Source organism: Miniopterus natalensis, chromosome 15, assembly GCF_054644295.1.
Source record: "Miniopterus natalensis isolate mMinNat1 chromosome 15, mMinNat1.hap1, whole genome shotgun sequence".
Classification (NCBI taxonomy): Eukaryota; Metazoa; Chordata; class Mammalia; order Chiroptera; family Miniopteridae; genus Miniopterus; species Miniopterus natalensis.
In genome coordinates this window covers 36462037-36488167 of record NC_142095.1, presented here as the reverse complement: position 1 = coordinate 36488167, position 26131 = coordinate 36462037, and the positions used below count along the sequence as shown (strand labels likewise).

Below are 26131 nucleotides of genomic sequence, written 5' to 3'. Positions count from 1 at the left end.
AATGCTGCTATAAACACTGGTGCACAGATACCTGTTTGAGTCCCTACTTTCAGTTCTTCGGAATATATACCTAGGAATGGGATTACTGGGTCATATGGTAATTCTGTGTTTAACTTTGTGAGGAACCTGTTCCATTTTGAGTTAATTTTTTTGTATGGTGTGAGGAGTGCTGTAATAACTTGGAAGCATTTCACTCAGGGTGAAGACAAAGGTTTATCCCAGGAGAAACACATAGTTATTGGCCCCTTGAAGACACCTGCGAGTCTGAAAGGCCACACCTGCAAACCAGACATGAGCAGTACCACAGAATCACTAGCTACAATCAGTAGAGTGAACATTGACATCCTACCTGCAGAAAGGGACTTGAGCGACGGGTTAGTTCAAGAGAATCAGCCAAGACACATAGATGCCTCTAATGAACTAGAAGGTAAATGCAGTATTTCTCAAGTGAAGGAGAGGCTGCAGGATAACACTAAGTCCAGCACTCAACCTGGAAACCTAATTCCTACGTGGTGCTCTGACAGTGTCACTGGGGAAAGAAAAGAAAAGCCTCTGCAGCCCCTAAACAAAGACCAAAAGCCACAGGACCAGGTGAGTGATATGCATAAGGTGTTGGTTTCAGAGAGAAGACTGGAAAGTGCAGTTATCAAGGTGTGGGTGGTGGTTTGGTTGTATTCTAGGTGTTGTTTTAGGAAAACTACCTACTCAGTGTACCAGTTTAAACATAACAGAAACCAGACGATGAGACCCTAGGGATTCTTAGGTCCTTCTGTGCCCTGGCATAAGGTGCTTGGTGGAAGCATGCTATCTGTATGTTTTTTTTCCTATTTCAGTCTCATCATTCTTCCTTAGTCCTCCAAGTGGATGGGTAGTTTCAACAATTAGATAATATCACATTCCTTGCTTTTAAAAAGTTAGTAGATCTGATTTCTTAATGACTAAAAAGAATATTTTATGTGTTGGAAACAAAGGGGAAGGAAGAAGAGAAGAGAAGAAGCAAAAGGATTTTGATATTGAGAGAGTATTCTGAGTCAATTTAATGGTTATCTTCTACTTGAACTTGGAGAGAGATCTAGATTAGATGAAGCATGGTAATAGTTGAGGATCAGAGAGAAAACTAGAACATTACTGTTGATTCCCTATAAATTATTCTTCATTTCAGTTCAGTTAAAATGAAGGCTTTCATTTCAAATTGGTACTTTATTATGTCATTGATGGTCTCAGTTGTTTTTGTAATACTCTTACTAATATGGTTGAGCATCCTTAGAAACAAAATTCTGACCTCTGTGTCTGTTAGCTTGCTTGGTTCTATTTTATTTAGTTCCTCTTCTAGAGATTTCTTCTGTTCTTTCCTTTGTGACATGTTTCTTTGCCTCTTTATTTTGGCTGCTTCCAGGTGTTTGTTTCTATGTATTAGGTAGAGCTGCTATGTCTCCTGGAATTTGTCGAGGTGCTTTGTGTAGTAGGTGTCCTCTAGGGTCCAGTGACTCAGCCTCCCCAGTCACCTGAGCTGGGCCTTTTAGGTGCTCCCCTGTGTGGGCTGCATGCTCTGACCTGTTGTAGTTGAGCCTTGGTTGCTTTTGGCGTCATTGGGAGGAATTGACCCCCAGGCCAATTGGCTGTGAGGACCAGCTGCAACTACAGCCAAAGAGCTGCTGTGCTGGAGACACCCCGGTTTCGGTACTGCTTCAGTTCCCTGGTTGTAGGGCTTCTGTTCAGCCAGATTTCAGGAGGTTCTGAGTGATGGTGGTTCTGTATTTTAGTTGTAATTTTGATGTGGTTGTGGGAGGCGGCAGGTACAGCTATTACCTACGCCATCATCTTGTTTCCTCCTCTACAGTATTATTCCATGCTTGTTTTAATAGCCATGTAATCAGAATCTATATGCAGAAGACATTTTTTGAAATAGTCTAAAATAGTCTATATTTTATTAGATGGTAGTGTCAATAGGACAAAATCATCACAGAATATGTTCTTTGCACTCTACAATTAAGCAAAAGGTCAAATTGTATTTAGAGGTCTGTTGAAAGGATGTCAACACCATTATTTTTCTAATACAAAGTGCTTTTCCCATAATGCATGTGACCCCTTTATTTTCCCCTCTTGATCGCAAAGAAAGTCTTAAAATAGGGAGAGTCTTCATCACAGAATTTTAGTTACCTCTGGAATGTGCCTAGGTCCTTAAACACCATCTGAGTTTTCACCGTGTGGTTTCATTCTTTCTAGGCTTTGTTGTAAATTGAACAGAAATCCCTGGGTAGAAATAACTCACATCTTTCTTCTTTCCTCCCTCTCTTCTTGTTTTCCTTCTATCCCTTCATCCTTCCATCCCTGTTTCCTTCCCACCCAAAATATCAAAAGACCTCAACATTTCTGTTTGAAATGGAGTAGGGAACTTGAGGTACCATTAGTACTCTTGCCTGTCTCTTGCCCACGCAGAGCCAGCAAAGCACCTATGGACTCAGGACAACTCTGGTGCTCCCACTGGCCTAGACAATAGGACAGCCATGGCAGGTGGGAGTCTTCCTCATCTTTACACAGTGCATGGAACACTGACTGCCTCATGCTCTCTAATTGCTCCAGCAGTGAATTAAATCTAGTCCTGCTGGCTGAAAATTATGGAATTTGAATCTGATTCGACTATGTTGAGCTGGCTGACAAGGGAAAATATTAATTCAATATCTGCTCAATGTCTGCCCATGAGTTCAAATCCTGACTTTGATTCAGAGCTGTGGTGGGACTTTGGGCAAATAATCTAACTGTGATAGCCTCAGTGTCTTCATCTTCAAATTGGAATAATAGTACTTCATTGGATTGCTGGGATTGTGATGAAATCCAATTTTGTCCATTTTTATTGTTGTTGTTGCTTATGCTTTTGGTGTCATGAATAAGTTACTCCTGTGTTGTCTTCTAAGAGTTTATAGTTTTAGTCCTGACATTAGGTCTGTGATGCATTTTGAGTTAATTTTTGTGTATGGTGTGAAGAAAGGGTCCAACTTCATTCTTTTGTATGCAAATATCCAGGTATCCCAGGCACCATTCGTTAAAAGATTATTCTTTTCCCATTGAATTGTCTTGGCACTCTTGGTAAAAATCAGTAGACCATAAATGTAATGATTTATTTCTAGACTCTCAATTATTTTCACTGATTTATATGTCTATCCTTATGTCAGTAAAACACTGTCTTAAATATTATAGTTTTGCAGTAAGTTTTGAAACTGGCAGTTTGTCTTCCAACTTTATTTTTATTTTTCAATATTGTTTTGGCTATTTTGGGTCCTTTGCATTTCCATATGAATTTTAAGATCAACTTGTCAATTTCTAAAAAAAGGCTGGGATTTCACTGAATCTGAGGTTCATTTGCAGAATATTGCTATCATAAGATACATGGTGGGGTAAAAGTAGGTTTACACCTGTGAGTATGTGAAACAGAATTTATTCTTGTATTATTATTTATTAATTATTGTATTATTTTCCATACAAATAACTGTAAACCTACTTTTACCCCGCCCTGAATGTCTTCGAACACATTAACATGGGATGTCTTTCAGTTTATTTAGGTCTTCTTTAAATTCTTATAATGATGTTTTATTATTTTTAGTATACAAGCTTTGCACTTATTTTGTGAAACTTATTTCTTTGTATTTTTTTTAATCCTTACCCAAGGAGTGAGGATATTTTTTCCATTGATTTAGAGAGAGTGGAAGGGAGGAGGAAGAGGGACAGAGAGAGAGGAGAAAGAGAGAAACATCAGTGAGAGAGAGACACACATTGATTGGTTGCCTCCTGCACACACCTCGACCAGGGGCAGGGATTGGAACCTGCAACCCAGGTACGTGCCCTTGACTGGGAATTGAACCTGTGACCATTTGGTGCACAGGCAGACACTCTAACCACTGAGCCACACTGGTCAGGCTATTTCTTTGTATTTTATTCCATTTGATACTATTGTAAATGGAATTGTTTTCTTAATTTCATTTTCATAGTGTTCACTGCTTATATACAGAAGTACAATTGATTTTTGCACATTAATCTTGTATCATACAGCCTTACTTAACCCACTTGTAGGTTATAATTTTTATGGTGGACTCCTTGGGATTTTCTGAATATAAGATCATGTCATCTGTAAATAGAGATAGTTTTGCTTCTTCCTTTCCAATCTGGATTGCTTTTATTTCTTTTTCTTGCCTAATTGCTCTGGCTAGAACCTCTAGTACAATGTCTACTACAAAATCCTTGTTTTGTTCCTGATCAAATTCATTTCTTAAATCAGGCTTTTAGAGCAGGTTGTTTGCTAGAATTTTATGTCCAGCATTTCCTCTTTTTGTGTGATTGTTTTTAAAAGTAGAAGAACTTTTTTCATTACCAGTTGGATTTCCTGGAGAAATCCTCTATCATTTGTTCTGTCACTCTTATATAAGCTTTATTTTGAACAGCCTATGCTTACTAAGCAATTTCACCTTGTATTAATACCACATTGTTCATTTTTCTTTCCAAAATGTACCACATAGTGGGCTCCTTTTTTAAAAAAAATATGTCTTTATTGATGTCAGAGAAACGAAGGAAGACGGAGAGAGATAGAAACATCAATGATAAGTCATTGATCAGCTGCCTCCTGCACGCCCCCTACTGAGGATCGAGCCTGCAACTTGGGCATGTGCCCTGACCGGGAATCAAACCAAGATCTCCTGGATCCTAGGTCGATGCTCAACTTCTGAGCCATGCCAGCTGGGCTATAGTGGGCTCTTGATAAAAATTGTCCATCGAACCATATTCGATTATCTTTGCCCATCTACTTGAAAACCTAGATATTCTGATAGTTAAAACTTGTTTTAAAAATTTAAGAATCTATTTCACTTTAATGTTTGGTATGAATAAGTTTCTAAAACCAGCTACCCAATGAGATACTAAGTCCTTGTTCTCATGTGAAAACCATGTTCCCATGTGAAAACCATGTTCTCATGTGAGGTTTTTAAAAAAAAATACTAAGTTCTTGGTGAACTTTATAACTTAAAAGGCAATTTGTTTTATCATTACTACTGCTAGTAATAGCTCTGATTTTTTTGAGTGTTTAATGTGCTAGACATAGTCATAAGTAATTTAGTGCACTATATTTACTAATCCTCCAACAGTCATACAAATGTGTGTGAGGCATTTTACCAATTTATTGATGAAACTGAGGTTCAGGAAGATTAAGTTTCTCAGATATAACTCCATCTAACTCCAGATTCAATGCTCTTTTCATGGTGCTTTAAAAAGTATTTTTCATGGTACATCTAAATTACTGATGTTTACTTGGGAAGTGTGTATATAGTAAATTGGATTTCATTTAAAATATTTCATAGTTTTCTGAATAGAAAACCTGTTAAAAGTTATGAAAAGATATTTTTTAAAAATTTGAACATCAGTAATTTCAGGTTAATAACAATATGGGTAAATTTTTTTTTTTAATTTTTGGTTAATCCTCAGGATATTTTTTCCATTGCTTTTTAGAGAGAGTGGAAGGAGGAGGGAGGGAAGAAGGGAGAGAGAGAGAGAGAGAGTGAGAGTCATCGATATGAGAGAGACACATTGATTGGTTGCCTCTCTGGGGTGGGGATGAACCTGCAACCCAAGTACATGCCCTTGACAGGGAATTGAATTGTAACACTTCAGTGTTACACTGGAGTCACACTGACTGGGGCTACAATATGGGTAATTTAATTAAAATAATTATATTTTTAATTTGGGAAAAAAGAAAAAAATCCAGAAAATATGAATAACTGATATTAGCATTTTGTCTTTGCCTGTAAACACCGCAAATAAGCATTTACTTTGAGAAAGGCAATACCTTTCATTTTCACTTATAATTTTAAAAGTAGGTATGGAGGGTTTGGCTGTTTGGAAATTCAAAAAACTATTATTTTGTTTTTTTAAGGATCAAGTTGCTGGTGAATGTGTTATAGAAAAACAGAACAGAATCCACCCAGGTTTGCAGCCACACAGCTCTGGGTCTGAACCTTCCCTGTCTCGACAGCGACGGCAGAAGAAAAGGGAACAGACTGAACACAGTGGGGAAAAGAGACAGGTTGGATGAGATGTGTTTGGAATAAGTCATTGTGCTGCTGCTTGGGAAATATACTTTGGGAAGCTCAATTTCTACTTAGAATGATTAACAGTTGCCAAATAGACACACAAAAAATGCAAGGAACATTTAGAGTAGGGTGACAATGGCAAGATGTTAGTTTTCAAATGTCAGTAAGTTGAAAGCAGAATAAGGATTTTGTCTTCCACAGCAAAGGTGGACAGATCATTTTGAGAGTTAGGAAGGGACTAACAAGAGTAAATCTCTGATCATTCCTGTTATATTGATGAACAGTTTCTCCCTCATCTACTGCATAAAATCATGTTAACATCTCACTTCTTTTTCTTTAATTGAGATATTATATCATTTCTTAAAGTAACTTTCATAGGCATCCTCTCATATACTTTATTTTTGGCAGTTTCTTTCCCCCAAAATGCAGTGTTTTGAAGTTTTTGAGAGCAAATCACTGTTGAATACATAGGAAACTTACTGATGGTGGAACTTTGGAGGTGAGTTAACATTGTCATATGAAACTGGTAATCTCCCCCTCTGTTTAAAATATTTAAGATCCAGAAGACTCCTCAACTTTTGCCTCCTCTTCCTGCTGTTGGAAAAGTGGATGTCACATCAACCCAAAAGGATGCTGAAAACCAAAATACAGTGGTCACTGAGTCTGTGAGCAGTTCGAGGAGCAGTGAGATGTCATCATCAAAGGTTTGGGGGGGGGGGGGATATATTGTATTTTTAAAATCTTATAAAGCTTTTTTGGTTATGAAATTCTGTGTTTATTGTGAAGTTTTGTATTAAAACATATTAGCCCCGCTTTCTGCCAAACACTGGAAGGGATAGACTTGTGATTCTTAGCAGAAGCACTGATTGAAATGGAGAGATTCTAAAGTTCCAGAGATGGTCACTTGTGGTTAACTAAGGAGTCCAAGCAGATTCTGAATGGAGGAAATGTAAAATTCCCCAATTACTCTTCCAAAAATGAGTATGGTACTTCCCAGAAATGAGGCTGCTGTGATTGGACCTAGCTAGCAGCTGACACCCTGGTGCAGACTGGTTTCAAATGGATACTCCTTTAAGGCCTGTGCAAGGCTTTTCCTATAGTTCTGGATGACACATCATGCACTGTAGGTGTTTTAAGAATAGTGAGTAGAAATGGAAATAATTCTGACTTTCTTTAAAAGGATCGACCATTATCAGCAAGAGAAAGGAGACGACTAAAGCAGTCACAGGAACAGATGGCCCCCTCAGGTAAAGTTGTTGTCCTTCCTTCCTCTCCCTCCCTCCCTCCCTCCCTTTCCCCAAAGATATTTTTTCCATTGCTTTTCAATGGAAGAGAGGAAGGGAGGCAGGGGGAGAGAGAGAGGGAGAAACATTAATGTGAGAGACACAAATTGACTGGTTGCCTACTGGCTGCCTCCCACACGCGCCCTGAACGGGGGGCAGGGAGTGAACCCACAAGCCAGGTACGTGCCCTTGACTGGGAATCAAACCCGAGACCCTTCGGTGTGCGGGCTGACACTCTAACCATTTAGCCACACCAGCCAGGGCTGTTCTCTTTTCTTTGTCTTTTGGAAGTTTGACTGATGGACATAGCATTGGTTCTGATTGTGAGATGTTAAGAACTTTCAAGCAATAGTAATACATTTGGAAAACCTATTTGGAAGAAATTTTGAAATTCCTTAAGCCTTTGAAGACAAGTCAGCATAGGCTATTGGATCTTGACTTGTATTATCATTAGAAGAGGATTTTAAAAAGAGAGCAAGAGGGCTCTGAGTGGCAGTAAATCCTGGGAGATTTCAGACAGAAAATCGAGTGAGTATTTACTTTGTTTCCATGTTCAGAGTCTGCTGGTCAAAGAAGTGCTGTTTTCTCAGGAACAGAGAGAGGAGACCAGGAGAATGGTGGTGCCCAGGGCTGAGTGCTGTGATCATTCCTGTTACTATTATCTAAAGACAGTACTAGCAGTTCCCATTTATTGAATGCTAATTAAGTCTCATGCACTATGGTAAGCATTTTAAGGGCATTATCTTAATTTATATTTATTGCAGCTGTCAAAGGCAGGCATCGTTATCCCCATTTTGCAGCTGAGGGAACTGAGGCTCAGAGTGGTTCAGTATCTTGCTCAAGTTCACAGAGCTGGTAGACCTAGAGCTCAGCTTTGAACTGGAGTGTCAGATACCAGAGTGATGATATGCTGTCTGAGTTACTTCTAGGCTGGCCCTTACTGGGATATCTTCCATACTCAGTGAAAAGCCCTCTTCTATTGAGGCCAGCCCACCACAACTGCTGAGGGTGGTCACTCTTTCAGGCTCTTCAGTGAGGAGAGCTTCTCTCAGTGCACCGGGGCCAGGGAAGCCACAAGAGGAAAGCCAGCCCACCCCTGCTCGATGGCTGTCTTCTGACAGAAGCTTTGCTCAGGTACATTACTTAGCTCTAAGGGGAAAAGGTGGACATGTCTACATCTGGCAAGCCTAATACAGTGAACCTCATAAATACCAGTTCCATTCTTTTCCCGGACGGTGCTGAGTTAACTTATACCTTTTCACTCTTGAGAAGGAAAAGAACTGGTCAGTAATTCAAAGGATTATGTTTGCTGCATTGAGGGAATGAATTTTTCAGGCACTCTTGTAACAATTGGTAGCTTAGTTAAATACCTTTCTTAGGTAATCTTTAAAATAAGACTTCCAAAAGGCTCCCACTAGGCAACACATTGCTTATTCTGCTGTGTTACCAGTATACCCACTTACCTGGCCAGATTATAGTCTCACTTGGCTCAGTTTCCTGTTTGTGACAAAAACTTTACCTTCTCAACTAGGGATGATGTAGGGACATCATTTGGTGGCTAAATGGGTAATTGCAAGGTTTCCAACCATGCTCACTTTCCTGTGTAATAATACCCTGGGGATAATTATCCATTTTTCTGTATTCTAGTTTCTGACATTATTTCTAAGAGCACATTATTATTAATTTTAATCCTCACCCGAGGATATGTTTTTCATTAATTCTAGAGAGAGGAGAAGGGAGAAGGAGAGAGAGAGAAACATTGATGTGAGAGAGAAACATAGATCTGTTGCCTCCTGTATGCACCCTGACTGCACCCCAACTGGGAACTGGGGATCAAACCCGCAACCTGGCTATGTACCCTGACTGGGTGTCGAACCCATGACCCTTGGGTGCACTGGACAGTGCTCTAACCAACTGAGCCACATGGGCCAGGGAACATATTATTATTTTTTTTTAAATAGAAACCTGTATTTGCAAGAAATGAACATTTGTTTCTTTAACAATATTCTATGATTTAGTTGTTTCACTAATTGAAATGGTCCACTCCATTTTCCAAAGTTGTAAGGTTTCTGTATAATTATATCAGGTAATCCTTTAAAGTATTTTAACAAAAAGTCTCGCATATGAACAAACTGAGGTTGCTTTTATTCAGATCGCATTCTATCTAATTTAAAATGCCTACATTCCTTATGGTACCAGCCCTCTGCTTAGGAGCTGGAACACCAGGATTGTTTGTTCACTCTTCTCTGGAAAGGAAATTTCTTCGTAGATGAGACTTTCCAGGGCCTTGTAAAACTTCACCTTGATGTTCCTCAGGCTTCACTTGTGAAATTCATGGGTGAACTGGGACATCATTTGGGTAAAGTAACTTCAATTTTTATATCCATTAGTTTCTCCTGTTAAATTGGACATAAGTGCACACTGTTGCTAGACGTTGCATCTAAGAGTTTTTCATGCGTTGCATTCTGGTTGTGTTGTCATGTGGAATTTTGTTTTTCCAAACATTAATAGAAAAGGAAACTCACCCATTGTTTCTCTGAGGAGGAGTTAAGTTCTTCTACAAGTTCAACTGATAAATCAGATGGGGATTCCAGAGAAGGGTAAGTTCTGTTTTTCTGTCTCCCTTCATAAACTACTTTTGTTTGAATTAATCCTAAATGTATATTTATAGTAGTATTCAGACCTGTAGTATTATCATCGATAACATTATAAATGGTTTTTGATATATGCTAGCCCTAAAGAATCTCTCTTCTAATGAACACATCTGATTTACATTCAGAATTTTTATGAACGTCTTATAATACTTTTTCGATTCCTGCCTTTTTGAGGATTCTAATTACATGTATATTAATTATTTAAAGGTGTCCCACAGCTCACCAATGTTGTTAATTTTTTTTAGACTTTTTTGGTTTCATTTTTCATAGCTCCTATTGTTAAATCTTTGAGTTCACTAATCTATCTTTTCTTCTGTGATGTCTAATCTGTTAATCCCATCCAGTGTATTTAATACATTGTACTTTTAATTTCTAGGAGTTCACTTTGGGTTGTTTTTTTCAATCCTCATGCAAGGATATGTTTTTATTGATTTTAGAGAGGGAAGGAGAGAGAGAAACATTGATGTGAGAGAGAAACATTGATCAGTTGCCTCCTATGTGTGCCCTGGCTGGGATCAAACCTGAAACCTAGGTATGTGCCCTGACCGGGAATTGAAGCTGAAACCCTTCAGTGCACAGGACGATGCTCCAACCAACTGAGCCACACTGGCCAGGGCTAATTTGGGTCTTTTTTTATATCTTCCATGCCTCTCCTTAATAGCTAATGCTTTTCTTTATTTTGTACATGTGGAAATATTTATAACAACTTTATAATTATTACTTATAATAGCTTTATCTACTAATTTTATCACTTGTTTCACTTCTGGGTCTGTTTCTATTGTTTTTTTTCTCTTCACAAATGTGTGCTATTTTCTTGCTTCTTTGCATGTTTGGTATTTTTTACTGCATTCCAAACATTGTCAATTTTCTCTCATTAGGGGGTGGTATTTAATATATATATATATATTTGTTTGTTTTTTGTTAATCCTCACCTGAGGATATTTTTTTCATTGATATTTAGAGAGAGTGGAAGGGAGGGGGCAAGGGAAGAGAGAGAGAGAAACATTGATGTGAGAGAGACACATCAATTGGTCGCTTCACACATGCACCCTGGCTGGGGCTGGGATTGAACCTGCAACCCAGGTATGTGCCCTTGACCAGGAAATGAACCCAAGGTCCTTTGTTGCACGGGCGACTCTAACCATTGAGGCAAACTGGCCACAGGACTTTTCATATTTTTAAAGATATTCTTGAGCTTTGTACTTGAATGTAATTAAGTTACTTAGAAATAGTTGGGCAGAAGTTATACAAAGAATCTGGGGCTTCCTCTTTCTGGCTCTCCTCTTTCCACAATTCCTCTCTTACTTTCTTTTTTTATTTTTACTTCTGTTTTTTTGTTCAAAATATTACAGATGTCCCTTTTTCTCCCCAATGACCCATTCCACCCCACCCCACCCCCCTTCTGAGTCCCTCTCCCCACCATTGTCTGTGTCCTTGGGTTGTGCATATATGCATATAAATTCTTTAGTTACTCTCTCCCGCTCCACCCACCTGCCCTCATCCACTCCTCTGAGATTCGTCAGTCTGATCCATGCCTATATGTCATTGAATCATTTCTGTTCATCAGTTTATTAAGTTCTTTAGATTCCACATATAAGTGAGATCATGTGATGTTTGTCTTTTTCTGCCTGGCTTATTTTGCTTAGCATAATATTCTCCAGGTCCTTCCATACTGTCCCAAGTGGTACAAGATCCTTCTTCTTTACAGCTGCTTAATATTCCATGGTGTAAATGTCCCACAGCTTTTTTAATCCACTCATCTACTGATGGGTACTTGGGCTGTTTCCAGATCTTAGCTATTGTAAATTGTGCTGCTATGAACATAGGGGTGCATATATTTTTTCTGATTAGTGTTTCAGGATTCTTAGGATATATTCCTAGAAGTAGGATCACTGGGTCAAAAGGCAGCTCCATTTTTAATCTTTTGAGGAATCTCCATACTGCTTTCCATAGTGGCTACATCAGTCTGCATTCCCCCCAGCAGTATACCAGGGTTCCCCTTTCTCTACACCCTCACCAGCACATGTCGTTTGTTGATTTGTTGATGGCAGCCATTCTCACAGGTGTGAAGTTACACCTCATTGTGGTTTTAATTTGCATCTCTCTGATGATTAGGACGTTGAGCATTTTCTCATGTCTCTTGGCCATCTCTATGTCCTCTTCCTCTCTCACTTTCTAGTGGCAGTGGTTGTCCTGACCTGTGTCCTTTGGTTCTGCAGGCCAGAAAGACTGTAGGTGTTCTGTTGCACTTTAGAACCTATGGCCTTCCCTTAGGATAAAAGGTGTTGACTTCCCTCCAGAATGTGCTTGCAGATTTTGTACATTCTCCAGTGCCTTCACATAGTTGATTTCTGTGTAATGTTTAGCATTTATACTTGTTTCTTGTGGAAGGATCTGTCTGTAGGAACTTACTTGGCCATTTGGAAGCAGAACTTCCTAGAGGTCATTTGGTCCATTGGCATCTAATTTTTTAATGAAACCAATTAAATAACAAGGAGAATTTTTTTTCCCCCCCAGGAAAGGTCATTCAAGTGATATGAGTGACTTGGTACAAGTGATGACTCAGACCCTAAAATTGGACTCTAAAGAGAGCTGTGAAGATCTTCCAGTACCAGATCCAGTGTCAGAATGTGAAGATCTTCCAGTACCAGATCCAGTGTCAGAATTTAAACTTCATCGGAAGTATCGGGACACACTGATACTTCATGGGAAAGTTGCAGAACAGGCAGAAGAACTCCATTTTAAAGAGCTACCTTTAGGTGATCAGTTTATTCTTTTACAGCAAAGTGGAGAGCAAATGTTCATTGGAGAAATGTGTCAAACCAAATAGCAGCTAATGCTTGCAATTTTTTTGGTCTTTTTATTATTTCATTTGGATAGCTTCATAAAAGGTATATCTTGTTTTATGTACAAGTTGTGTTCCTGGAAAGTTGCATGAAAATTGATTTTTAAAAATAAGTGTAAATAAATACATGTTTGGAATTTTTCACATGGATTTTCTTCAAATTGGAAAGTTGTGTTTTTTAGGTTTAGGAAGTGGTAATGAGATATAAAGCATAAATTCATATACAGTCATACTTTGTTTTATTGTGCTTCACTTAATTGCACTTTGCAGATATTGTGTTTTTTACAAATTGAAGGTTTGTGGCAATTCTGCATTGAGCAAGTCTTTTGGTGCCATTTTTCTGACAGGCTCAGATGATGGTTAGCATTTTTTAGCAATAAAGTATTTTTTAATTAAGGTATATGCATTGCTTTTTAAAACATAATTCTATTACACACTTAACTGACCACAGTATAGGGTAACATAACTTTTATATGCAATGGGAAACCCGCAAGTCTGTGTGACCTACCTTACTGCGGTGGTCTGGAACCAAACCTGCAATATCTCTCAGGTATGCCTGTATACATTTAGTCGTTAAAAATACATGAAGTCATTAAACTAAACTCTTGTCAAAGTGAAACGGATTTTAACATGACAATATTTTTAAAAACATTGCACTCTTTTTGCTGCAGTGGTGAAAGTATTAATTTTTTCCTGTCTTTGTTACTACTTTTTAGCTATCATTCCAGGTTCTGAAAAGATCAGAAGAATAGTTGAACTCTTGAGAGCCGATGTGGTCCGGGGCCTGGGGATCACGCTTTTAGAGCAGGTGTATGACCTTCTGGAAGAGGAGGATGAACTGCAGAGAGAGGTGAGTGTCCTGCTAGCTGGCAGCTGCTTAGGCTGTACAAGTTGTTAACAGCCTCTTAAAATGTAATTAACATACTTTACATTTCACCCATTTAAAATGTACAGTTCAGTGGTTTTTAGTATATTGAAAGTTGGACCACCATCACCACAACCAATGTTAAAATATTAATTACCCCCAAAAGAAAACTTGTATCCCATTGGCAGTTGCTCCCCATTATCCCCAAAGCCCACCACCCATAAGCAACCACTAATATTTTTGTCTCTACAAATTTGCCTATCCTGGATATTTCATTTATATGGAATCATACAGAATGTGTGGTCTTTTGTGATTAGCTTCTTTCCCTCAGCATAATACATTATCTGTGTATCACAAACTTAATTCCTTTATATAGCCAAAAATAGTCTCTTGTATGGCTATACCATGTTTTGTTTATCTGATCAACAGCTTATGGACATTTAGATTGTTTCTACTTTCTGGCTATTGTGAATAATGGTGCTCTGAACATTTGTGTACAGGTTTTTGTGTGGACATATGTTTTCATTTTTCTTGGGTACGTACCTAGGAGTGGAAATTGCTGAATCATATGGGAAGTCTATATTAACATTTTGAAGAATGGCCAGACTGTTTTCCAAGGCAGCTGCACCATTTTACATTTCTACCAGTAATGTGTGAGAGTTCTAACTTCTCCACATCCTTGTCAACACTTGTTATTGTCGTCATTTTGATTACAACCATCCTAGTGGGTCAGGATTAGTTTCTCATTATGGTTTTAGTTTGCTTTTCCCTACTGGATTATGAACGTGGAGAATCTTTCATGTACTTTTTGGAGACATCTATTTTCACCTTTTACACATTTAGAAATTATTATTTATATTTTTGTTGAGTTGTAAGAGTTCTTTATATATTCTGGATACAAGTTCTTTATCAGATTCATGATTTGCAAAAAATGTTTCCTATTCTGTGGTGGTTTTTTCACTTTCTTTTTTTAAAAAAATATATCTTTATTGATTTCAGAGAGAGGAAGTGAGAGAGAGAAACATCAATGTGAGAGGGTCATTGATCAAGCCCGCAACTGGGCATGTGCCCTGACCGGAAATCGAATCCCGATCGCCTAGATCCTAGGTCAATGCTCAACCGCTGAGCCACGCCCAGCCAGGCTGTTTTTTCACTTTCTAATGGCATTGTTTATACCACAAAAGGTTTTAATTCTGTTGAACTTTAACATATCTACATATTTTGTTGCTTGTGCTTTTGGTGTCATATCTAAGAAGGCTTTGCCTAACCTAAGATCACAAAGATTTATTCCTATGTTTTCTTCTAAAAGTTTTATCATTTAGCCCTGACCAGTGTGGCTTGGTTTGTTGGAATGTCGGCCCTTGCACCAAAGGGTCGCAGGTTCGATTCCCAGTCAAGGGCACATACCTGGGTTGCAGGTTCGATCCCTGCCCCTGGTTGGGGCGTGAGCAGGAGGCAACCAATTGATGTGTTTCTCTCACATTTATGTTTCTCTCTCTACTTCCTTCCTCCTTCCCTTCCACTCTCTCTAAAAATCAATGGGAAGTATATCCTCTTAAGGATTAAGAAAATAATAATAATAATAAAATAAATAAATAAAAGTTTTATCATTTAATCTCTTACAATTAGGTCTATAACCCTTTTGAGTTAATTTTTTTATTGTATAAGGAAGGGCTCCAATTTCATTCTTTTACATGTGAATATTCAGTTGTCTTGGCACCATTTGTTGAATTGTCTTGGCACCCGTGTTGAAAATCAGTTGAGCCCAGCCGGGTGTGGCTCAGCAGTTGAGCGTCGGCCTAGGATCCACGCGATCGGGGTTCAATTCCCAGTCAGGGCACATGCCCGGGTTGCAGGCTCCATCCCGTCGGGGGGCTTCAGGAGGCAGCCGATCAGAGACTCTCTCATCATTGATGTTTCTATCTCTCTCTCCCCCTCTCCTTTCCTCTCTCTGAAATCAATAAAGATATATTTTAAAAAAAAGAAAAGAAAATCAGGTGACTGTAATGTAGGGTTTATTTCTAGACTCTTAATTATGTTCCAGTTATTTATATGTCTATACCACACTGTCTAAATTACTGTAGCTTTGTGTGGTTAGCTTTGAAATTAGGAAGCATTAGTCCTCCAACTTTGATCTTCTTTTTCAAGATTACTTTGGCTATTATTTGCATTTCTTTGTGAATTTTAGGATCAACTCATTAATTTCTGTAAAAATGCCAGCTGGGATTTTATTAGGACTCTAGAATTTTGAATAAATTTTAGTTTGACTTACCTGACTTTCCTGCTTAAAGTTACTGTTATTATACTTATTTTTTTTCCTTTTTGAGATACTAATTCATTATATATGTTCCCAGATTTGAAAGTAACAATAAAGCATACTTACGTAACACAAACAATTCTATACTAATTTTAAAAAATTATTTATTGTCTTTCCTTGTCTGGATAGAAAGCTAATAATACATGGTTGTTGTGGAACATTTAGAACAGATTTTTTTAAAAAATCAGTATAATTTTAGCACTCAGTGATTTCAGATTTTGTTCTATCATTCCATAAATAGTAGTAGTAGTAACACTTTAAAAGTGCAGCATAATGTTCAAAGCACCCTTACATGTATTAAGTTGTTTAAATCTTCAACAATCCAGTGAAGCTGGTACTGGTATCCCCATTTTACAGATGAGGACTCTGAAGCACAGACAGATTAAATGAATTGCCCAAGGTCAGGCTGTTAACAATTTGCTGAACAACTGGCCTTCAATACAGTCTGATTCCAGAGTCCATGCTCTTAACCACTGTTTTATACTGCCTTTCATTCTCTTACACATATGTAACCTTGGATTTCTATATAGAAGATCATGCCATGTGTGAATAGTTTTACTTAATAATATGGATTCCTTTTACTTCTTTTCTTGCCTAATTGCCCTGGTCAGAAACTCCGGTACAATGTTGAATAGAAGTGGTGAGAGTAGACATCCTTGTTCCTGATTTGAGAAGGCAGGCATCCACTCTTTCACTATTAAGTATGATGTTAACTGTGGGTTTTCACAGATGCCCTTTTAACAGGTTGAAAAATGTCCTTTCTATTTTGGTTTGTTGAGTGTTTTTTATTATGAAAAGATGTTGGGTTTGTCAAATGTTTTCTATTTAGATGATCACATGGTTTTTGTCTTTTATTCTGTTGATGTGGTGTGTTACATTAATTGGTTTTTGGATATTAAACTATCCTTGCATTTCTGAGATAAATCCCACATGGTCATGTTATATATTACTTCTTGTATGTTGCTGGAATCATGTTTCTAGTATTATATTTAGGATTTTTGTGTCCACATTCACATGAGAGATTGGTCTTTAGTTTTTTTCTTGTGCTTTGTATGGTTTTGTGCCTCTCATGTCTTTTTGTTCCTGTGTTCCTCCTTTATTGCTTTCTTTTGCTTTGTGTGAATATTTTCTAATGTAGTGTTTAAATTTCTGCAAAAGATTTTTTTTCACTATTTTTTAGTTCTTAGTGGTTGCTTAAGGTTTATCATATACATCTTTTAAAAATGTCTATTGATTTCAGAGAGAGGAAAGGAGAGGGAGTGAGATAGAAACATGAATGATGAGAGTCATTCAATGGCTACCTCCTGCACACCCCCTACTGGGGTATGGAGCCCGAAACCCAGGCATGTGCCCTGACCGGGAATCGAACGTTAATCTCCTGGATCATAGGTGGATGCTCATCCACTGAGCCACACCAGCCGAGCTGGTAGAGCTCTCTTGATACTCTCCGTTTCCCTGGCCTCTCCCAGCTGTTAAGGTTTTTTAGTTGGCATCTGATTGCTCTGCTGTTTTCAGCAATGCCCTGGGGCATACATTGTGCTATGGACTGATCCAATCAAATTCAGGCTCTTTTGAAGAGATAGTTCAAAAGGTCAATGTTTGAAATTAGTTCTGACCCCAGGGAGGCTCCTCCCAGCTTCCTGTTTGTTTCCACCAAAGTAGCCTACAATTTAACCTATATATACAACCATCTACCAATCTCCTCCAAATTGTCTTTCATCACTACCTCCATTTTTGTTTTTGAGAACACCCTTAGGCTTGAATTTTTCCATAGTCTGTTTCAAATGAAGTCAGTTCATTTAGGGAAAGATTCCTGGGCAAAATCTATGAGCAAAGCTCTGGAGCTTAGGTGTGAGGACAATTAGCATGCTTGTTTTTGAGTGATACCCCCACTTTAAAAGCTGGGTGGGGGTAAGGGGGTTGCAGTCTCTGGTCTTCTCAGCATTCTTCACCCAGCATAGAATCTTCACTTTTTGGTCTTGGGCAAAGGTGGATTAGGTCTCCAGTATTTTTAGTGACCCTGCATCCAAGGTAGAGCCTCCTTCCTACAAGTCCAAGCTAGGTGTAAGAAGGAAGCTTCCACCTCTTGGCTGCTCTCTTCCAAAACTTATCCTCAACAGCAGGTATTGGGGGCAAGATGAGATAGATATTCTGATGTCCTGCCTCTTCCAGGAGCATAGTCTTCTGTCTAGGAACTGGGGAAAAGAGAGCCCTGTTTAGTTGGCTTTACTGGTCTGATGTACTTTTTGTCTCACTGAACCTGGGAGTAGGGAGGGAGGCAGCTGATCTTAGTTCCTATACTACAGACTCTCACTGTTCTTATTTTTAGATTTTCTTGAAAAAAAATGTTTTTATTTGCTGTATGCCCAGATAGCCATTTTCAGAGACCTTAAATGGTTGGTTTTTAAAAAAATTTTCCCATTTCACTGAGGAGGGGTCTGCAGAGCTCCTCATGCTGAAATGCCACATGTGGAACTAATTAGGATTACATTTTATATTTAGTTATCACATCTCCTTTAATATGGAACAGTTAGTCTTTGTTTTTTATTACCTTGACATTTTATTTATTTTTATATATATTTTTTATTGATTTTTAGAGAGAGGAAAGGAGAGGGAGAGAGAGAGAGAAACATCAATGATGAGAGGGAGTCATTGATTGGCTGCCTCCTGCGCGGCCCCCACTGGGGATCAAGCCTGCAACCTGGGCATGTGCCCTGACTGGGAATCCAACCAGGATCTCCTGGATCATAGGTTAATGCCCAACCGCTGAGCCACACCAGCTGGGCTTACCTTGACAGTTTAAAAGAGTATATGCCATGTGCTTTATAAAGTGCCTCTAGATTTGGATTTGTCTGACCTCATAAGTAGATTCAGAGTATGCATTTTTGGCAGGAATCACAGAAGTGATATTGTGTCCTTAGTATATTGTATCAGGAGGGCCAGGACATCTGTTTAACACATCTGTTAATTTCAGGAATTTCTTTCAACATAGTGTCACATAGTAAATTTTCTTGATTCTAATCAGATTGAATTTTCTATATCTTAATTGGTTATTTGTATTATTTTGTAAATGCATTTGCTGAATTACCTGTGGGACTGATTTTATTGTTTCATCAATTCTGATATTCTAGTATTTTGTTTTATTAATTCTAAGAGCTCTTTATATACTAATACACACACACACACACACACACACACACACACACACACACACACAGGGTATCCCTCCAAAAATGTATACACACAGCTGATAGTTCAATTTTGAAAATGAAATGTTTTAATAAACACTGCCTTTATAATTATTCAAACTGTGTGTATATATTTTTGTTGTTAATCCTCACCTGAGGATATATTTTCAGTTGATTTTCAGAGAGAGCGGAAGGGAAGGAGGGAGGGAGGGAAACATTGATGTGAGAGAGACACATCGATTGGTTGCCCCCGCACATGCCCCTATTGGGCCAGGCATCGAACCTGCAACGCAGGTATTGCCCTTGACTGGGAATTGAACCTGAGGCCCTTCGGTGCGCAAGCCGACACTCTAACCACTGAGCAACACCAGCCTAAATATATTAATATTATATATTTTGCATGTATGTTGAAAATATTTTTCCTAGTTTATTGTTTGCTCTTAATTTTTTTGTGACTATTTTTTGAAATCTTGAAGTTCAAATTTTTAAGTAAATATAATATTAGTATTTGCCCATGATTTCCACCTTTGGTATCATGCTTAGAAAAGCTGTTCTAAGATTACAGAAATATTTTTTCTACTATACTGATTTTCTTTTTATGTTTCCCAAATAGGTACGTTTGCGGGAGCACATGGGTGAAAAGTATCTGCCTTATAGTGTGAAAGCTCGCCAATTGAAATTTTTTGAAGAAAATGTGAATTTTTGAGAACTTATTCTAATCTGCTGCCAGAATTAAAGACCTATATTCAAAGGTTTGGCTTAAAAGAAACAAACTTCTAATGATGGCTGGAGACTATTCAACATCTTTATATCTCTTTGGGTATTTTTTTTACTGGAAGAAAAACGGGACAGAACAATGTAATATGAAGCAAGCTCATAAAAGAAAGAACCTTTGGCTATCTTACTCTTTGAGGAAAAATCTGTTATAAGACTGTTTGGTTACTGTTTACTGAGCCTTAAACCACCAACTTTATATCTAGAACTTTATTTTTTTTAAGGTCTAAGTAGCTTGAATACAGGATCATATAATATTGCATTGGAAGTTTTATATTATACTGTAGTGATAAAAGCAATAGGAGAAATAAATGACATATGTCCAGTGATACTACTTGTCATTGTTAATAACCTTAGGTAGTAGTTGATAAATTATTTTGTAAAAAGTAAATTCAGGATTCTGGGAGTAGATTTAAAAAATATGAAGTTGTATCTAGTACTTGAGCAACTAAATTCCCTGTTTACATACTGATGGACGTTTAACTTTTTTTTTCATTTAATATGCAGCTCATCGAGGGTATATAAGAATTGAAACTCTTATTTTGGCTTTGTAAATGAATGTTTTTACATGCTGTTTTTTTTAGATTTATTTTTACATCAGGGAAACCATTTCTTAAACACTTATTCCTTTTCCAGTTAAGCAATTTGTAAGTAGAGTCCAGCTCCTTTTAGTTATGTTGGACATATTTGTCTCCTGAAGTTTGGCTTCTTGTACATGAAAATATTGGTTGTCTTCCCATGTTTCAGAGTGAATTTTTTTTTTTTTTTATTCCTCACCCGAGGATAGTTTTTTCCACTGATTTTCAGAGAGAGTGGAAGGGAGGGAAGAGGGGGAGAGAGGGAGAGAGACATCAGTGTGCCAGAAACACATTGATTGTGTTGCTTCCCACATGCTCCTGGCCAGGGCCTGGGATCGAACCTGCAACCAAGGTATGCCCTTGACCAGGAACTGAACTTGAGACCCTTTGGTCAGCAGGCCAATGCTCTAACTACTGAGCCAAACCAGCCAGGGTCCATGTTTCAAATGTATGCTTATATATCACATATTAGTTGTTTATAAGGGGTATTGCCCACCTAAGAAATAGTTTTTATAAAATAAGTCTGGATTAGTAAATTTTCAATTCTGTATTCCAGGGACTTTAAAAATGAATTCTGCTCTAGAAATGTTGTTTTTATAATTAAAAATGTGTCTTTGAAAATATACACACACATAAAATACTCTAATGATAATGTTCCCTTTCCAGTCACTTAACAGACCTTTATTTACTGTTTTGCTAGGTGCTATTCCTGGAGCTGGGAATATAGTGATGAGTAAAACAATACTCCCTGCCCTTACAGTGCTCATAGCCTGTTTTCTGAGACCTCTTATTTTTACTTTGAAGGGTTTGTTAGAAGTCAACTATAAAACCATATTTGTCCCAGTGGGGGCAAATCTTTGACAAACTCTTGGTTTTCCTGAGCTATTCATTATTTCTTGCACGTTTCAGAAATCTACATATTTCTGGAAAGTCATTGAGTTTTCTAACTTATTGGTATAAAGTTGTACATATAATTTTCTTAGAATTAAGAAATTTCCCACATACTTTATTATTCCCATTCTGTTGTATATTTTTGTTTAAACATTCAGTTTTCATCCTACTTTTTGGCTATTTTGTGGTTCTTTTTTCTTGAATGCTTAATCATTTTTCATCTTTTTAAATTATAAAACATTTTTAAGACACTGAATTTTCATCTCAATATACCTTTGGCCACATTTCAGACTTTGACTTTTTTTTTTTCCTATCCTCACCCAAGGACATACTTAGAGGGGGCAAAAGGGAGAGAGGAACATCAACTGGTTGTCTTCTGTATGTGCCGCAATCGGGGATCAAACCCAAAACCCAGGTATGTGCCCTCATTGAGAATCAAACCGGCAACTCTTTGGTGGTGCACAGGACACCACCCAACCAGCTGAGGAACTCCAGCTGGGCTGATATGAGAGTCTTTTTCACGTTAGTTTCTAAATAATTCTGGTTTCAGGTTTTTTTAAAATCCTCACCTGAGGATGTTTTTATTGATTTGAGAGAGGAAGGGGGGAACAGAGAAACATAGGTCAGTTGCCTCCCCCCGTATGCACCCTTACTGGGGATCGAATCCACAACCTACGTATGTGCTCTGACTAGGAACTGAACCCGCAACCTTTTGGTGTCCAGGACAATGCTTCAACCAAGCCACCCAGCCAGGGCTTGATTTTTATTTTTATTTTTTATAAGTATCTTAATTTCCATATGTTTAGAGAGCCAAGGAAAGTCTATTTCCTTACTCCAGCTACACTGCAGTGTTGTTACTGAATATTAGCTGCACAACCTTTTCCTTAGAATTGTTTTTCCTTGTGGCTCAGTACATGATCCGTTATTGGAAGGCCAATAATGTGGGCCCATTCAATGAAGGTGAATTCTGTTATGCATAGAAGCACTATTAAATATTATACAAGTTTGTATAAGGTCTAACCAATAGCATTTTGTGATGATGGAAATGTTCTATATCTGTACTGTCTTAAATGGCAACCACTAGTTTTATATAGCTGCTGAGCCCTTGAAATGTGACTAGTTTGAGGAACTCAGTTTTTGTTTTAAATGTAAACAGACACATGTGACTAATGCCCCCATATTGGACTGCACCTCTGTATCATTCATTCAGTAGATATTTGTTGAACACCTATAATATGTCACATACTCTTATATGTACTGGGCAAACAGCAGTGAGCAAAACAAGGTCCCTGTTCCCATGGAGCTTCACCTATGGAGGACAATTAAATAAATATATACTGCGAGATATATTAAACGCCATGAAAAATAAAGCAGGCTAAATGGATACAGAATGATGGGGCATACCACTTAATTTTTATAGGATAGCAGGAAATTCTTCATTGTAGTGACATTTGGGTAGAGACCTGAATGAGAGAACAAGTCATGTATATCTGAGGGAGTGTTCCAAGTACAGGGAACAAGTGCAAAAATCTTCCTATTAATCACCTGACAACTTGTTCTATCAAAATCTGAAAAGTAGAGTGTTGGTCTCCTACCAATAGTGTAGTCTTGCCAAACACTTTTATCAGTTATGTTCTTTGCTTTATGCATTTCATGTCTTATTCAGGGCATGATTCACAACAGTGACATCTTGGCAGCTATGAAATGTCCCTCTTTGCCCCATTTAATGCTTTCTGATATTAAATGATTTTTTCACTATTACCCCTCCTTTCTGCTTGCATCTGCCTACTATATCTTTGTCCTGTTTTCAACCAGGTGTCATTTTGAGAATATAAGGTAACTTGATTTTCAATCCCACTTGGGAGCTCCTAACTTTTAAATCACATTTTCTATACTTATTGATATATTTGGTCTATATATATCTGCCTTCTTAATTTTAAAACTTAGACTTTTGCTGTATGAAGGTCTTTGCTCCTTTTTTTAAAACTCATAGTTTGGGCCCTAGCTGGTTTGGCTCAGTGTTTAGAGCATTAGCCCAGGGACAGAAGGGTCCCAGGTTCGCTTTTGGCCAAGGGCACGTACCTTGGTTGCAGGCTCAATCCCTGGCCCCAGTTCGCAGGAGAGCAGGAGGCAACCAATCGTTTCTATCTTTCTCTCTCTCCGCCCACGCCCCCTTCCACTCTCTCTGAAAAGCAATGGAAAAAATATCCTCCGGTGAAAAAAATCCCAAAAACTCATAGTTTGGAAGTCCTAGAATATTATCTATAATAACCCCCCCACACTCCTATCCCTCACATAAGACCTTTAGAATATTCTCTCTTTAGCCCTTTGGAAAATTTAAAAGGAATTTATAGTTTCATACATTTTCACTCTGGTCCACCTCAGGTAAAGCATAATTAAATGTTTTCTGCTTAACAACAGCCTTAATTTAGTGGTACTAAAAAACAACTTCACCACAAATTTACATTAGTAAATTTTTTCATTAGGTGCTTCTTGTTGTTAAGAAAGAATTAGAAATGGGACTTACTGACCCTTTCAGAACCATGAACTACTAACTTTAACTTTTACTAGTAGTCCTGATTGCAGAACAATGAACAAAAGACTCTTTAGACAGACTTGCACTGTGAATTTTAATTGAAAATATTAAAATGGCTTAACAATGAATTATAAAGCTTTGATGATTAAGTTCTTCCATTTAAGAGGCATATATTCATTATTTTTGTAGACCTGAAAGAAAGTTTGCATACTTCTATTTTCTGTTCTCCATTTCAGAGAAAGATTATGAACAGGTCTAAAATATGTGTAAGTCAAAGCCCAACTGAGAAGTGAAATAATAAAGAGAACAAAATCTATAAACAGCTGTACCATAAAAGTATAGGTGGTTTTTAGCTCGTGTTCTGGGTGCCAAAATTTAGCTCGCTCACAAGATACAAAAGCAGGTTCAGTAGTAAAGCTGAATCATGAAAACCCCCAATCAGTTATTTTTAGCATGCCTCTTAATTTTTCTTTCCCCTGGTTTCTTGTCTTCTGCGCCTGAGTCTTGAACAGGTAACCACTTGAGGGGGTGCCGACGATAAATGGGCCATGGAGGAAGTGTCAGCTGGGCCAGAACAGAGAAAATGAATCAGCTGTAGCCATTAAAGAGCATTATGTATAATACCTGGTTCCTAAATGGCTCTTATACCAAAGGTAAAAACAACAAAACTGACTTTCGTATGAAAACCATGCCACTGCCTAGACAAGATACTTTAAGTGAGGGGAACAAGCCTCATTGTTTACATACACATAGGGCTTTAAGAGCTAAAAGAAAGGTGAGGAGGGAGCAATGTGAAGACCATAAAAAATTCCTGCTAGCTTTGACCTTAAGATTATTACTTGGAGCAGCTGCCAAAATAAATGAGCTGTATCCTTTTATGCAGCTTACCTCATCTGACACTATTTGGCATTCTACTTTTCCAGTGATAGCAAGGGGAGACATTAAGGATGAGGGAGAAGTTGGTGCCGGTTTTCACTAACAGGTCCAACCAAAACAACCCAATTCAGACAACCCAAGTTGCCACTGACATTCAAACACCCAAAGATTTCTTACCAAACACGAAAAAGCAAATCCAGCCATAACTATATAGACAGTCCACCCGAACTGTTCAGCCACGTACCCGTAGATAAATCCAACTATCTAGAAACAAAGTATATTGAATACAGTCAGGCGGGGGGGGTGGGGTGGGGTGGGGGGAAGAAAACAAAAACAAAAGGCTACGCAAAGCCAATACTTACTGCTGAAAAAAGAATGATTCCCTGAAACATCTGTTCAGCTAGCTTCTGGCCCTTGTAATCCTAGGGGTGAAGGAAAGCAAAGCAGGAATTGGTTCCACTACCGAAGACATACAATTCCTGCCCTGGTCTCACAGCTTTGGCATTGGGCAACCCGACGTCAGGGGTTCCCCCAAGCGCCTGGGCAAGGAATGAAATGCTGGGTTTCCCCGGGGAACTGAAGCATCCTAACGGAGAACGGGCAGGGGGATTGTCGCGGAGAAAGGAGGGACCCAAGAGGCACAATTCGGGGAAGAGTGTAAGGTAGGAGTCTGGGCAAGGAACCGCGATGCAGCAACTGGGTCTTGCACAAGGGCTGCGAAACTGCCAGATCAGCGAGCGGCGTTCGAGGATGCTGGGGCCGAGGTGGGCCGCAGCCTCACCATTTGCGTGGGGAGCGAGCTCAGATGCTCCAGCATGACTGGCTGAGGAGGCGGGCAGCAGAGTACTGGCGTCGGGCAGCGAGGCGAGGGCGTCCGGCAGCGAGGCGAGGGCGGCTGGCAACGAGGCGAGGGCGGCCGCGACTCAGTGAACGGAGGGTTTGGGGATTGGTCCTGGGCACCGCACGGCGAGCCTACCGAACCGGGTATTGCGCTAGCCCCAGCCCCGGAAGCGGATGTCTCAGACCGACCCGGACGGCCCGAGGCCCCGCCCCGCTCCATCGTTGGGCGCCTTGCGCTTAGTGGAGCCCGCCGCACTGCCCGCGTAGGCTGAGGTGACCGCGGCGGCCGACCCGAGCCATTGCGAGCCAGGGAAGGGTCCGCCGTCGGTGCCGTTGGGTGCTGGGAGTCGCTGCCTCAGCGCCCGAAACTGTCCTGGACTTAACGGCTGCCGGCGCGCGCCCCATCTCCA

General features: G+C 38.9%; 2 protein-coding genes across 3 annotated transcripts in view; one reads left to right on the top strand and one right to left on the bottom strand.

The window, feature by feature from the left end:
- Positions 1–21335, top strand: part of NEK4 (NIMA related kinase 4) — a 34456-nt gene extending 13121 nt beyond the window's left edge. Inside the window, exons 7-15 of the mRNA XM_016210224.2 lie at positions 199–591; positions 5918–6067; positions 6632–6778; positions 7255–7321; positions 8382–8491; positions 9869–9957; positions 12529–12770; positions 13573–13706; positions 19840–21335. Coding sequence (XP_016065710.1) covers positions 199–591; positions 5918–6067; positions 6632–6778; positions 7255–7321; positions 8382–8491; positions 9869–9957; positions 12529–12770; positions 13573–13706; positions 19840–19932 — 1425 coding nt within the window. The 3' untranslated portion in view covers positions 19933–21335. The remainder of the gene's footprint in view (positions 1–198; positions 592–5917; positions 6068–6631; positions 6779–7254; positions 7322–8381; positions 8492–9868; positions 9958–12528; positions 12771–13572; positions 13707–19839) is intronic.
- A 2750-nt stretch (positions 21336–24085) lies between these two features.
- SPCS1 (signal peptidase complex subunit 1) lies at positions 24086–26024 on the bottom strand. 2 transcript variants are annotated; one of them, XM_016210236.2, is made up of 4 exons: positions 25663–25956; positions 25244–25303; positions 25059–25145; positions 24086–24569 (listed from the first exon to the last, which is right to left on the bottom strand). In XM_016210236.2, exons 1-4 carry the CDS (start codon positions 25939–25941, stop codon positions 24444–24446), a joined length of 552 nt encoding a protein of 183 aa, XP_016065722.2. In that variant the 5' UTR covers positions 25942–25956; the 3' UTR covers positions 24086–24443. The 2 variants fall into 2 exon arrangements, with proteins under 2 accessions (XP_016065722.2, XP_016065723.2); XM_016210237.2 differs by lacking the exon at positions 25059–25145 and having other exon boundaries at positions 25663–26024.
- Positions 26025–26131: the final 107 nt, after the last annotated feature.

What these genes read in the sequence shown, in the direction of transcription:
- SPCS1 (XM_016210236.2), bottom strand. Translation starts at nt 25,941, where the DNA reads ATGGAGCGGGGCGGGGCCTCGGGCCGTCCGGGTCGGTCTGAGACATCC. An exon ending in GCTCGCTCCCCACGCAAATG is followed by an intron (nt 25,304 to 25,662) that starts GTGAGGCTGCGG and finishes CTTCACCCCTAG; the next exon opens with GATTACAAGGGCCAGAAGCT. An exon ending in GAATCATTCTTTTTTCAGCA is followed by an intron (nt 25,146 to 25,243) that starts GTAAGTATTGGC and finishes CTTTGTTTCTAG; the next exon opens with ATAGTTGGATTTATCTACGG.